At 43.9% G+C, this 14,769-nt stretch overlaps 1 protein-coding gene across 5 annotated transcripts in view; it reads right to left on the bottom strand.

Moving 5' to 3' along the window:
- Window positions 1–14,769, bottom strand: part of DNAJC16 (DnaJ heat shock protein family (Hsp40) member C16) — a 39,610-nt gene that overhangs the window by 14,114 nt on the left and 10,727 nt on the right. For 4 of the 5 annotated variants that reach the window (XM_027621453.1, XM_027621471.1, XM_027621443.1 and 1 more), the window contains 3 exons: window positions 7,404–7,588; window positions 5,530–5,634; window positions 4,651–4,809 (listed from right to left, as the gene is read on the bottom strand). In XM_027621453.1, the coding sequence (XP_027477254.1) occupies window positions 4,651–4,809; window positions 5,530–5,634; window positions 7,404–7,588 (449 nt within the window). The remainder of the gene's footprint in view (window positions 1–4,650; window positions 4,810–5,529; window positions 5,635–7,403; window positions 7,589–14,769) is intronic. The other variant, XM_027621481.1, reaches the window with a different exon arrangement.

Raw genomic sequence — 14,769 nt, 5'->3', positions numbered from 1 at the left:
GATGTGGGGCTCGATCCCAGGACCCTGGGATCATGACCTGAGCCGAGAGCAGACACCTAACGAATGAGCCACCCAGGCGCCCCTACTCAGGCATGATTTTTAAAAATCAGGCATTCGTTGGTCATTTGGAAAATATTGGTTCACTGATCTTCCAAATCCTGATGAATTTTATTATACATATAAAAAAAGGCGCACCACACTGATGAACCAATCTCATCAGAAAGTTTTGAGAACCTCATAATGGCCGATACAAATTTTTCAAAATTCTAATTTTCTTGGCAGCCTGAATTTTATCATCAGCAAAACATTCTGTCAGTTGTTTCCCTTAAAGGGCTAGGCTCACTATGTTCAGTTTTAGGAAATATCTGCAACAAACCCAAGTCTGAATAACCCTAGTTGTCAGTTATTCTCTCAAGTAAAAATAATGTTCCATTAAAAAAGGGGGCTAGTTCAAAACTCACGAGTTAAGTCAACACACAAATGCTTACCCTCCAGACAACAACCTTTATACTTTGGCACACAGCAATGTTCCCATTTTGTCACACAGAATGTTAAAAATACCCAAAAGACGTGTACTCAGGGATCAATCTATTTATTAATAAAATTAATACCTGCTACTGCTTCATCAAGGGTATTAAGTGATAAAGGAGTGTTGTTTCTGTTTGTTTTTATGGTGAGTGCTTAGGAGTGAAAAACAGATGCTTATTGGTAGTCTGGGGCCCAGGCCTGGGTTTATGGCCCGGGTTGTGACTTGGTTTATGCACTGGGTTAGGTACTGGGCTTATCCACTGGGTTAGGTACTGGGCTTATGCACTGGGTTAGGTCCTGGGTTTATGCACTGGGTTAGGTCCTGGGCTTATGCACTGGGTTAGGTCCTGGGTTTACGCTCTGGCAGTTTCTCCCACCACAGCTCTCACACCATCGGTGCAAGTGTCAACACAGAGAAAAAGGACAAATTACGTCTCCATGTTGTTTTGATCTCACATACTTCTCACCCCCACCCCAGGGTCTGTGAACCTCATTCTGAAAACTGCTGTCCTAGAGAAACCCAGATAGACTGAGATACCCACGATGTTCATGATAACACGGCTCCTAAAGCCCCAAAATGCCCACTGATGGAAGAATGAATCAAGAAATTACCATGTGGCCAAAAATACCATTCAGCAAATAAAACAAATTCAGTAGTGCTCCACGGAACAAGTGGTGCTTTTCTCCATAGGAGCAAACTGGTAAAGCATCCATTGCGCCAGTAATTTTTTTTTAGAGAGTTAGAGCGAGCATGTGTGTGCGCACAGGAGAGGGGGGGGCAGAGGGCGAGGGCGAGAGAGAATCTTAAACAGGCTCCACCCCCACCACAGAGCCCGGTGAGGGGCTCGATCGCGTGACCCTGAGATCATGACCTGAGCCGAAATCAAGAGTCAGACGCTTAACCGACTAAGCCACCCGGGCGTCCCTGTGCCAGTAATTCTGTAAATGTATTTGAGTTACAATTTTCCCTAAGGGATAAAAAAATCATTCTCAAGAGTAGAAGCTATTACTGAAAAGCAATTTAGGAAGTCTTCATGGATTGATCTTGAACTGAGAAGTTCGTTTCCTCTCTTCACCACCAGCATGTTTTCTTCCTGATTCTCTCAGCTCCTCAGCTGCCATCGGGCAGGGCACCCCCTTTTTAATTGCTGGCGGTTGTCCAGAATTTTGTCCTTGGCCCCCTTCTCTCCTTACCTCACCTACTATGTATGGCTGGGAGACTGCTCCACACTGAGGACTTCTACCTCTCACAACTCACTGAGGTGCTACAGATCTCTCTCCCCAGCTCACGAAGACCTGGATCCCTACACCCTACTGTCCGATGGACACTTCCCCTCAGACTTCCTGTAGGCAGCTCGCATTCTGTATGTCCACAACTGAATTCATTACCTTCTTCCTAAACCTGCCCTTCTCTCCTCACTGTCCCCTTCCCCGATCTGATTCTGCCTCAGACGACGTCTTTCCCTTAGTCCCAGCCTCAAGTGCCATTCCTCTACTCTCACATTTGAGTGAGTCACCCATGCCAGTGGCTGGAAATTGCCTTCAGGCCTCTCTCCTCCGAAGGAGTTGTGAGGACAAAGACTAACTCTGGATGTCAGAGCTCCTCTGTATTTTCACACAGCAGGCAGGCAACAAAATGTTTACTGAGTGAATGAAAGAAAGGATCTTATAGAACTTCTCATTCTAGCTTCCTTTAAGAGAAAGTGAATCAAAGGGATCTTAGTGCTTTTTTAAAAAAAAATAGGGGCACCTGGCTGGCTCAGTGGGTAGAGCATGCTGATTCTTGGATCTCAGGGTTGTAAGTTTAAGCCCCACTTTGGGTGTAGAGATTATGTGAAAAAAAAAATCCTTAAAAAACAAAACAAAACAAAAATAACATTAAAGAAATAAAATAATACGTGTTCATGATAGGGATTTTTGAAAACCCAAATATTAGGATAATATGTAATTTTACCATCAAGAGATGTACTTATTTCCGGCTTTTTCCCCTGCACATGCATGCACATACACACACGTCACAAAATCGAGATCAGTGTTTACAGTGTGTATAGAATTGATATATATTGAGATCCTTCAGTCTCTGGGCTTCATCTATTTCAATTTTCAGTCTCGTACAGACTTCATTTAAATGATTTTGTTTGAGTAATTAACTACTATGGAACTCAGGTCTGAGATGACCACAGACAGAGTTCAGACCCGCTACAGGGTGAGGCACCTCAATTTTGCATCCTGCATGTTCTTCTTAACATTATGTTATGAAAACTGTCCCCATCAGTAAGTGTTCTAGAACTGCCATTTTAACGGCTAAATGACTATATAGTAGTCCCTGCTTGGTATATACCAATAATTAGCCTACTGTTGGCTATTTGTATTTTTCCCCCAGTGAAACTGGTTACGAATGATAATGTCTCTGTAATTTTGGTCTGAATTCCTTTTCCCTGAGGACAGATTCCTAAAAGGTAATCTCATCTCCCTGAGATGAGCCTCCTCTTAGCGAGGCCCTTCTTGGTCATTCTACCTTAAAAAATGTGAACCTGCTCTCCCAACCCCACATTCCCTTTCCCTGCTTTGTTTTTCTCTGTAGCGCTTCTCCCCATATGACACGGCACCATGGAGTATGTTATGCCCATTGTCTGTCGGCCCCGCTAGACACAGGACAGACCCTGTTACAGGGAATTCAGGTGACTTTGTTCAGAGCTTTGTCCCCAGCACGAGGGGCAGCGTTTGGCCCACATAAGGAGCTCAGGTACTCAGGAGTACTCTTTTCCTGAATGAATCCAGGCAATTGGCCTATTATCACCCAACTACTTTTCTGAAAACTTCTGAAGCTTCCTCCAGCTTGGCAAAACAAAAGACCGACTGTTTCTCTCTACTCTCAACTGAGTATCTTCACTTTGAAAATCTTTAACAATGTGATGGGAGGAGAAGAAAATGTTAAACTGGTTTTTCTTGATTAGTGAGATTTAATTTTTAAAAGTGACTATTAGTCACCTAAATCTCTTCTCAGAATTTTATTCATATTCTCAGCCTACTCTTCTTGGGAAGTTTTATTAAACTTTTTTTTTTTTTATTGAGGTGAAATTCACATAACATAAAATTAGCTATTTTAAAATGTATCACTCCATGGCATTTTGTACATGCACAGTGTTGTGTAAAAATCACCTCTCTCTAGTCCCAAACATTTCCATCACCCTGAAAGAAAACCCTATACCCATTAAGCGATCACTTTTGGTAAGTTTTGTGTTGATCTCTTTGATTGGAAGAAGCTCATGAGAAATTAAAGATAACAATCTTTTTTAGATTGGCTGTAAATATTTCTCTTAGCTTATTGTTTAACTTAAAATTTTTAAGTACTTATATACAAATTTAAAACTTATAAACAAGATTTTCCAAGATTTTTAGCGCTTCTTTATCTTAAGCTCAGATATTCACTTATATGTTCTCCAAGTTAGTTTATGGTTTTCTTTCATTCCTTTTTATTGTTGTTTTATATTTAACTTTTAAATTTATTTTTGTAATTTATTTTAGAATATTACTGACTTTCTGACAGGATCACTTTAGAGATAAGGTAATCATTATTGTTTCTTATTTTATTTAAAAAAATTTTTTTAAAGATTTTATTTTTAAGTAATCTCTATACCCAATGTGGGACTTGAACCTACAACCCCGAGCCAGAGGAGAGTCACATGCTCTATGACTAAGCCAGCCAGGTGCCCCTCCTATTTTATTTTTTGTGGCAAAATATATATAACATAAATGGGCCATTTTAACCATTTCCAAGTGCATAATTCTGTGGCATTAAGTACATTCACATTGTTGTGCAACTGCTGTCGCCACCATCCCAAACGGAAAATGTCCCCATGAAACACTAACTCCCCATTATCTTCCTCCCTCAGCTCTTGGCATCATCACCATCCTATTTTCTGTCAAAGGATTATTTTTTGAGGAAAACAGTCCCAAACTGGATGAAAACCAAACTCGTTTTTAAATTTCGTGCCTCTGAAGGAAGAAATTAAAAACGAATTTCTCCTTCTCACTTGCTCTGTTCAATGTTGCTGTTTATTTCTAAAGGCCCAAGATACAATGTGAGAGCAATCTCAAAACAGGGCGACTTTCACGTACCTGGATAACATCTGCAGGCTTGTTTATGTGTTCTTTAAAGATCAAGATGGTGGGGGCATAGACATTGACATTGTACTGTCTTGTCATCTCTTCCGCCCCTCTCAAACCGACGTGTACATATCCAAATGACAAGTAATCTTTGTATGCAAAAGCAGTCAACTGTCAGGGTGTAAGAGAGAGGAAGAAAATTAAACTGGTAGCGGGATCACACAAACCCAGGTGTGTGAACCCAGTTCACACCAGTGGTGGAGACGAATGCTAGCTTGTATAGCCCTACTTGGGCTGTTAGACCTCTGTGCACTTGGAGGAATTCTATGGTGTTCCATGCCCAAAAACTGTACCCACAAAGCTAAACACAGTGAATTTTATTTTTCTTTTACAGATGGAGAAAAATATTCAATTTACTGAGATCTACACTGGGTTGGAGACATGGAGTGTTTGAGGAATCACCTCAATTATGGAAGATGGCAGTGACCGTGCTGGAGGTTAAGCGGGACACTTTCCTCTCCCATCTCATGTCACAGGGCTAACCAGAGGGGTGCTGGAAGTGCTGCAGAGGGTGTCATTCAGAGGGCGGGTCTGGGAATCATGCAGTCACCAGGGGGGTAGGTTATACAACCTCTCTGAGCTTCAGTATCTTGGTCTGTAAAACAGGGATGATACTGTATCACTGGGCTCTTCTGAAAATTCCATGCTGTTATGTGTGTGGAATGCACTAGCACATTTAATGGCACCAGGAGGTGCTCAGTGTATGGTGGTTAAGGCAGATTTCTGGTCTTCAAACATTTCTCTTTGGATAAGCTCTTACAAAAAGGACAAGCAGGCCACAAGTTCCTTCCACCAAAAAAAGAGCAAACATTCCCCCAGCGCCTAGTATACCTTGTACAGCAGTGGTACGGCGGGCATCTGGTCAAACAGAAGCACATGAGGTTTATTCTCTTGCTGCCAGCCAGAGAGGAACCGGACGTAATTTTTATTTGTAACCTTAAATGGAAGAGAGGAGGTTAGTTTCAGTATTCAGTTCTCAACGACTGCATTATAATGTAGTCAGGAGATAATGAAACAAAATCAAGTATCTGTAAAAGATTGTTTTGTAAAAACTAAAAAAGGCAGACCACTAATCTTTTGTCTCTGTTTGACTAAAACGTTTTAAAAGAATAGTTACTGATTTCATATTTTCATGTGTTCCCAGTCTTACAGACTGAAATCACAATCTTTTCTGGAGTAATTACTGAGCATGTTATAAAAAAATCGAACTTTTGAATTATAGACATGCTTCTTAACCTGTTATAGACTGTCCTTCTTAATCTATTACCCTGTAGAAGATAATGCCATGATTGCTTTTAAAATGGCTTAAAAGAATAAGGGGGCCCACTTGGTCTGTATGTTACACAATTTCATTTATTACCATGTGAATTGCTACTTTTGTGCTTCCCTGTTTATGCCTTAAATAATCCTGAGAGAATATAAAAAACACGAATAAAAATTTTACCTAGAAATTTTTCATAGTTAAAAAATCCATTTATCTTTCCATTCTGCTTCCAGAATGATCTCTATTAAACCTCTATCTGATCATTCACTCTCTGCTCAGCCCCCTTCAATGGCTCTAGCACCTGCAAACCAAAGCCTGGGTTCCTCACCAGGGCGACCGGGCTCTCGGAGGTCCTGGCAGCAAGATTCCTGCAAACCCCTCTCCTGCTCACTAGTGACTACCCCACGCAGAGCTGACTGCTTCATGTCCCAGACCTCTGCCTGCAACTCATTCCCTCTCTCTCCTCACTTGGTGAACTCAGTACAGGGACCGTTTCTGCCAAGAAGCCTTTCTCAGCTCTCGTGGGCAGCCTCTCAGCAGATGAGATGGAAATAATCACCCACTAGACTGGGAGCTCCTTGAAAAGTGTCCTCAACACTTACAGTGACTGGCAGAGAAAAGACATTTCATAAATGTTTGAGGACCCATCTGGACAACCTACGATCATTCTAGGAGCCTGCCCTGCTCTCTGCTAGCTCCAACAAATATTTCTTCTGTGGATAATGATCCTGGTGGGATAGTCTATGAATAGTGCATGTGGAAATAGGTTGGAATCGTTGGTATGTTCACTCTCCCTGGTATAGTTAAAGGAATGAATCACTTAAAGTAAACAAGAATCTTGTTCTAGTTCCTTTGATCCCTAATCCAAGGTACTGGAGGAAAAAATGCTTAAGTATAAAAATCATAAACTAGTATGAACTCCTTGTGCCTGGCTTCTTTAGTGCAATTTTTGTTCGTGAAATTTATTCATACTTGTATTACTCTAAGCTCTGGAAGTTCCAAAAAATATTTGATTTCATGGAATCTTGTGTTTTCCATAGATGTAACTGTTAAATATATAGCCAAATGTAACTTAATTTGAATCCTTTCATAAGACAAATACCTTCAAATGAACAAACTCATGAGTCAGAAAGAAATCCTTCATCCTACATTGTGATTGAATTTTTTGTTTAGAATATCAGAGTCACTGTCATTTCAGGCTCAGATCCCCACCACCGTGTAAATGTGCCCAGTGGTTACTAACAGGGAGGGATTCTCTCCGTCTTTTCACCTTGGTTCAGTCTCCAACAGACTTCATTTAAATGATTTCAGTTGAGTAATTAATTAACATGCATCTTGTCCTGTTCAAAATGACACTCAGGTCTGAGATGACCGCAGACAGAGTTCAGGGCCACCAGTGCTCCCAGGTACCTTGTAAACTACTGTTCCGCCAGGTACTTACTTTCTCCACCAAGTTCCCTGGAAGCAGACTTTCTACAAACTGTCGTAGGTTCTCGCGGACGACTGCATTATGGAAGAAGGAGATTTTCCCATTTATGATTCCCAGGATAGAGGGAGTGCTATGCGCTCCCAGGTGATGGGCCAGGCGTCTCTCATACCCAGCATGCACCACGCCAATTCCTACACCTGCAAAGTATGGAAGACCTACATGAGGCCTTTTTATGCCCCATGGCAGATGAAGAAATGCTGGTAAGTGATTTTTTGGTGTGCACTTGAAATCCTGACCTAGGAGGGGAGGATATCTTTCCTAATAGGCTGATGGGCATTTTCTTCCATTGCTGATACTCTAAATCTGTTCAGTTTTATTATTGCAGAATAATTTGGCAATATTTAAGAGCTACAGATCTTTGTATCTTTTCGTCCCCATTATTTCGAATTTTGGGAGACCGTGAGAAAATACTTCACAAGAAAAGAAAGCAATCTGCTGGGGCACCTGGGTGGCTCAGTCATTAAGCATCTGCCTTCGGCTCAGGTCATGATCCCAGGGTCCTGGGATCGAGCCCCACGTTGGGCTCCCTGCTCAGTGGGGAGCCTGCTTCTCCCTCTCCCACTCCCCCTGCTTGTGTTCCCTCTCTCGCTGTGTCTCTCTCTGCCAAATAAATAAATAAAATCTTTAAAAAAAAGGAAAGCAATCTGCTCATAGTGCCTCTATTCACAAGGAAAAACACCTGTAAAAAGTCCAAGGGTTCAACAACTCGGCAATCATTGGAAAAATAACTATGATTTATTGATAGAAGTCAGTCTTCTCACTCTTCAGAACAATTCTCCCTTTTATACAAATTACTTGGTAGAGATAGACATTAGAAAGTACACATTCTCAAAAGGAGAAAGAAATTAAGTTGAAATCACTCAAAAGTCAAATCCCATATAACTACCGTTAATATTTTGGTATCTATCTGTACCTTTTCTTACACAAACACGTGTGTGGACACATATACCTATATATAAAACAAAACCGGAGGCATCTGATACTCATTTCACTTAACACTTGAATAATTTTTCTTGTTCCGTCCTTCAACCAGTATATCTGGAGAGTCAGCTCCTCAGCTAAACATGGGAGGTACCTGAAATATTCATAGCCAGTAAGGACTAGTCCTCTCTTGGATGCCCAACAGATTTCTCCCGCTTAACATTTCCCAAACCCAACTCCTGCACTCCTCCCCCAGGCCCATCCCACGCAGGCCTCCCCTGGTCACCAATGGGGCCCCTTCCTTCCTGTTACTTGGACAGAAGACCCAAGTCATCCTCCACCTCTTGGCTCTCACACCCCACGTCCAATCTGTCAGCAAGTCCTGTTGGTTTCGTTTTCGAAATACGCCAGGAATCTGTTTGTCTCCACTTTCTTTAGATTCTCCTCTGAGTCACCATCTCTCTTCCCTGGTTGTGCAACACCCACCTAACGTTATTGTCTCTCCTGGTCTCCCTGTGGCCTGTTCCCAACTAACCACACTGTCTCCTCTAACACATAAAATGGATCACGGCACTCCTCTGCCCAAATCCTGCAAAGACTTCCCATTTCACTCAGAATAAAAGCCAATCTACACAGAGGCCAACAAGGCCCTTTGTAATTTGGCCCCTGATCCCCTGCTGACCTCCCTCTCCTCCTCCCCATTCATCTTGTTCCAGCACCCAGCGTCCTCCTCTTCCTTAAAGCCATTGGCATGCTCCTGCCTTAGGGCCCTGGCACTGGCTGTTCCTTCTGCCTGGAGCGTGTTCCTCCCTGACATCTGTGTAGCTGAGTCCCTCCTTCGCCAACTGCAAGTCCTTCTCAATGAGGCCCACCCAGCTACCATGTTTGAAACCATACTCTCCACACACGGGATCCCCCTCAACCTGCTCACTTTCCCTTTTTCCATAACACTTCCCATCTTCTAACATATCACACACTGCTTTTTTCTGTCGAGCCTGGTTCGGTTCACAGATGTATCCCAAGCACCAGACCAGAGCGTGGCACACAGCGGGAGTTCATGGAAACCACGGAAACCCGGCCATCAGTGTTTGAATACTGAAGTTGCTTTTGGCTTTCACTATTATAAGGAATATTTTGCTGGGCACCCTTGTATATCTTTGCGTACACATCTTTGTGTACGTGTGTGATTTTCTAATTAAGTTCCAAAAATGGAATTGCTGGGTAAATGGCAGGGATCACAAGCTTAATGCATTAAAACTGCTAAGGAGAAGAAACAAATCTATCTGCAGCCCACCTGACTATGACCCTTGGAGTATCTCAAGGGCAGGTTTAAGGAGGAAACTTGGACATCACATGGTCTACTCCCTCATGTTACAGACAAAGAGCAAGCTTCAGAGAGATTATGTGATCCCAGTTTGCAGAGCTGATAGCACTGCAGAACCAGAACCCAAGCTGGATGTTCCAGAGCCAAGTCTAGTACACGACATCACACCACACTGCAGGCATTCCAGATAACTGTGGAATAGTGTCAACAAATGGAAGTGCTTGTGAAAATTGTGCGAGCAGAAGAGAGAACAAGAATATAGCAGGCACATACAATGATAGGTTCGGTTTTATGTAAAGTCAGAAGACGTATCACCTAGGGACGTCAAGTGGCCACACAGCAAAGGCCCAAGGGTGGAATGACCATGTTTTGAACCCTTTCTAAGCGAGGCAGCATGGCTAGAGCTTTACATACAATATCACTTCTCATACTCGCCAACATCCCGAGTGGTCAGTGCTGTTACCTTCATGCTCCCCGTGCCTGGGAGCTGAGGACAACTGACCTGGTATCATGGGCAGCATGCAGCAGAACTGGGATCTGAACCCACGACTGCCTGAGTGTGAAGCCTGGCTCCTTCCTGGCTTGGAAGACTGACCTCTTCCACCGTGGGTTCTGAATACCGGAGGGATCAATTTCTTAGAGACTGACTCACCCTAAATGATCTTACACAGACCAGATGCCCATTTATTATCCGATCCCAGGGAGTACACTCTTCTAGAAACTGCGCCATTCAGGGTGCTCTCTGCCAGGTTTCAGGACACACAGGGACCTGAATTAGTAATCAGAAAGGTGGCTGGTGGGCCTGGAGTCGGGACGAGAAATGCAGGCAGTCCTGGAGAGCAAAGGGAAACTGAAAAAATCTGCACTTGCTGTTCACTCTACTCTTCTCCCAGATGCCCCTGGGGCTCACTGTCACACCCCCAGTGGGCTGCCTCCTCAGCCAGGCCCTCCTTGTCTGCACAGTTTTCAGCCTGTAACCTTGTTCTGGCCTTCTCTGCTACCCACCCTGCTTTACCAGGCTACAGCGCCCTTTGTCGGACTCTGTGATTTACTTAGTTGGTGTGTGTACTCACTAGAACATAAGCTCTAGGAGTGCAGGGAGTTTTGCTTATTTTGTTTACTGCTGCATCCCTAATAACTAGAACAGTTCCTGGCACGCGGTTTTTTTAAAAAAAACTTAGTAGGCACTCGGTTTTTTTTAAAACAACCACCACCAATGAATTAAAAATCAGTATTCACAATCAGATCCAGATTCAAGCCCAGCTCTGTTCCCCATTAGCTGTGTAACTTCAGGCACGTCATTTCACCTCCCTGGGTCTGTTTCCTCATTCGTAAAATGAAGATAAGTTGTTCTGTTGGGACTAAATCACATTAACATAAAACAGAACCTAACCCCGAGCCTGGAATACAGTAGGTGCCTAATTAATTACAACTATTCTTATTCGGTATTATTTCATCCAGACCACGGTGAGGCCTGAGACCGAGACCGTGTCTGTGGGGGTGGGATTTTTGCCTCGAGCAGCTGGTCTCCTCCCGCGGAGTGGCATACACACGGCAAACCCTTGCTCTCTCAGACGTCCTTCCCCCACCTCTCCCGCCCTCCCATCAGTACAGCTTCTTTCCTGGTGAGAACAGAATACAAGTGGTTAGGCTTCGTTTCTTTTACTTAAATTACCGCTGAGTCCTTACATACATCACCTTCGTTAAAAGTGTTTCCAAATCTATAAAGGCCATTTTCTTAGATCATTTCTACAAAGGACTTCGATTGTTACTATCATAATCCACTTCCAAATTCTGGAGGAATTTTACCTCTCTTCTGTATTAACTAGCATATGGATTAGAATAGAATAGAGAATGATAAATATTTGGTGTTTCAATTGGTGGTATTTTTCTTCCTGAGAAAATATTTAGTAAGAATTCAGATCTAGGGGCGCCTGGGTGGCTCAGTTGGTTAAGCATCTGCCTTGGGCTCCGGTCATGATCCCAGGGTCCTGGGATCGAGTCCCGCATCAGGCTCCCTGCTCAGCATGAAATCTGCTTCTCCCTCTCCTCCTGCCCCTCTCCACCACTGTTGCGCGTGTGCGCGCTCTCTCTCCCCCTCTCGAATAAATAAATAAAATCTTAAAAAAAAAAAAAAGAGAGTTCAGGTCTAACCCTCCCCCCTCCCCACCCAAGCTGGGAAGGAAGAGTGAGAAAAGCTGGCAGCGCTGATATCTCACAGAGACTCCAGCTGGGAAATGACCAGCGGCGGGTGGTGACTTGGGGTGTCTTGAGTCACAGAGAACACCACAGTCTCCACTGTCTCCTCCTTTGCCTTTGAATTTTCTACATTTCAAAGTTCAGCGTCCATAAAGCAAGCTCAGTTGGCCAACAGCAAGTAAAACTATCCATGTATTCTTATCTTGATTTAGCAGAGCTTGGCTAGAGGACAGACGGACATGCCCCAAATCCAAACGCACAGGAGTAGTGAATTTTAAAAGAAAGGGAAAGCAGATGCGACCTTTTCCAGAAACATTTGATTTTGATATGGATTGTCGTTTCTGGCTAATTTGCAGATCCTGGGTAATTAAAAACACTAACATTTCCTTCTCTTCTTGAGGTTGTAAGAAGTCTTCCTTCTGTACAGTACTAAACGTGTCCATGTTGCACCTCTATTTTGAGGTACCAATGTGTATTGCAACTTTTAGGGAAATTCTTTTTCTCCTTTATAACATAGACACATCCTTTTTTTTTTTTCAAGATTTTATTTATTTATCTGGCAGAGAGAGAGAGAACACAAGCAGGGGGAGCAGCAGAGGGACAGGGAGAAGCAGGCCTCCCGTGGACCAGTGAGCCCAATGCTGAGCTCCATCCCTGGGATCATGACCTGAGCTGAAGGCAGATGTTTAACCAACTGAACCACCCAGGCACCTCTAGACACATTCATCTTTATTTCAAGTTTTGCATACGTCTTTTTTTTTTTCAAGATTTTACTTATTTATTTGACAGAGAGAGACACAGCGAGAGAGGGAACACAAGCAGGGGGAGTGGCAGAGGGAGAAGCAGGCTTCCCGCGGAGCAGGGAGCCCGATGTGGGGCTCGATCCCAGGACCCTGGGATCATGACCTGAGCTGAAGGCAGACGCCCAACGACTGAGCCACCCAGGAGCCCCACAAGTTTTGCGTATGTCTTAAGGAATGTACAGCGCCAACTGGAGGAATAGGCCACTGTCGAATCTGACTAAACACAAACCCACCAATAAAGAAATTAAAAGATGCAAAATAATGTGAAATGGAACAAAATCAAGGATATGGAGCTAAAGCAGATTTTTTTAAAACCAGTATCTAGGTAGACCCTTTTCCTAGACAGTGTAACACTGTTATAAACTTAACAATTCCTTAAAAGGGAGAAATTACTCCTTCTTTTAAAATAAGAAGTCATGGGGCATCTGGGGGGCTCAGTCGGTTAAGCACCTGACTCTTGGTTTTGGCTCAGGTCATGATCTCAGGGTCATGAGATCAAGCTCCCTATCAGGCTCCATGCTCAGCGAGGAGTCTGCGCGAGGTTCTCTCTCTCTGCCTCTCCCCCTGCTCACGCTCTCTCTCTCTAAAATAAATAAATAAATCTTTACAAAAAATAAATGAGAAGTCATGGTGAATAATTTGCAGGATTGTTCAAATTGGACTGCCCTAAAATGGTATTTGATTTTAAGACATGGAGCCTCCTCGACACCCTGGTCGCTGTCTGTGCCCCTCCCGGTGAGCACGCAGAGCACTGTGATAATTCACTTGTGTCTCCCACCTGAGTTTGCTAATGCAAGGACCACGTTTTGCTGATTTTCGAAGCCGTGCGGCATGGTGGGTGCATGTGTGCCCCAGAGCTGTGCTCTTGGATCTCTATCCCAGCACTTCTACATGGTGGGTGCATGTGTGCCCCAGAGCTGTGCTCTTGGATCTCTATCCCAGCACTTCTACATGGTGGGTGCATGTGTGCCCTAGAGTTGTGCTCTTGGATCTCTATCCCAGCACTTCTACCTGTGGAGAGTGTGACCTTGATTAGTTCCTTACCCTTCCTGGGCCTCGGTTTGCTTATCTGGAAAACAGGGATAATAGCGGTCTCTCCCTGAGTTGCTCTGGGGATACAGACAATCCTCAAAACACACCTAGCACAATGCCAAACAACTGAAAGGCTCAATAAAAACTATTACAACTTATATATTAACGTCTAACATAGTACTTGGTTCACCAAGAAGAGAGTGTGAAATGAGAACATGAATTCTTTCTCATCCTCTGCTTACTCCTGCAGCGCTTATTATTCTGTAATTGCAAATGTGATTCTGTACTTGCAAATGTCAGGTGTGCATTCTCTGGGTACATCTTTTCTCTTCAGCTCAACAGGAAGCTCCTCGAGGTTGAAGGCAGTGCCGATTACTCTGGCCCTTCTCCCCAGGGTGGCTGTCCACACACGTGGGCTGCTTTGTACACTAGCCGCTACCCCGCCGCATGGCTGTGGACTCTACCTAACCAGCGGCCGCATCTCTCCCCGGGGTAGAACTGTTCTCTTTCATCCATCCATGGCAATCCAGGCATTTTACGTTATTCTGACAGAAGATCCGAGCTTCCCCAGACCTCTCAGCTGATCTTTAAGATGGTCTGCTCTTCCTTTTTTTTTTTTGAGAGAGATTTTTAAATAATCTCTACATAAAACCTGGGGCTCCAACTCACATCCCCGAGATCAAGAGTCACCCGCTCCACTGACTGAGCCCACCAGGTGCCCCAGTCTGCTCTTCCTATTAACTCAGAATAGAAACACTCTTGGTAGGGGGTACCCTGGTTGGCTCAATTGGTTAAGTGTCTGTCTGCCTTTGGCTCAGGTCATGATCCGCATGGGGCTCCCTGCTCAGTGGGGAGTCTGCTTCTCCCTCTCCCTCTGCCCCTCCCCCTGCTCATGTCCTCTCTATCTCTGGAATAAATGTTAAAAAAAAAAAAAAAAGAAACATTTTTGGCAGTATCTGCCTTAAAGGGTAGTGCTGCCTCACCGGGACAGGGAAATGGCCATGGACGCCATAAGGATCTCATCGTGCTGCCACCCAGC

This window comes from Zalophus californianus, chromosome 4 (assembly GCF_009762305.2).
Source record: "Zalophus californianus isolate mZalCal1 chromosome 4, mZalCal1.pri.v2, whole genome shotgun sequence".
Lineage (NCBI taxonomy): Eukaryota > Metazoa > Chordata > Mammalia > Carnivora > Otariidae > Zalophus > Zalophus californianus.
This window is presented reverse-complemented; position numbering and strand designations above follow the sequence as displayed.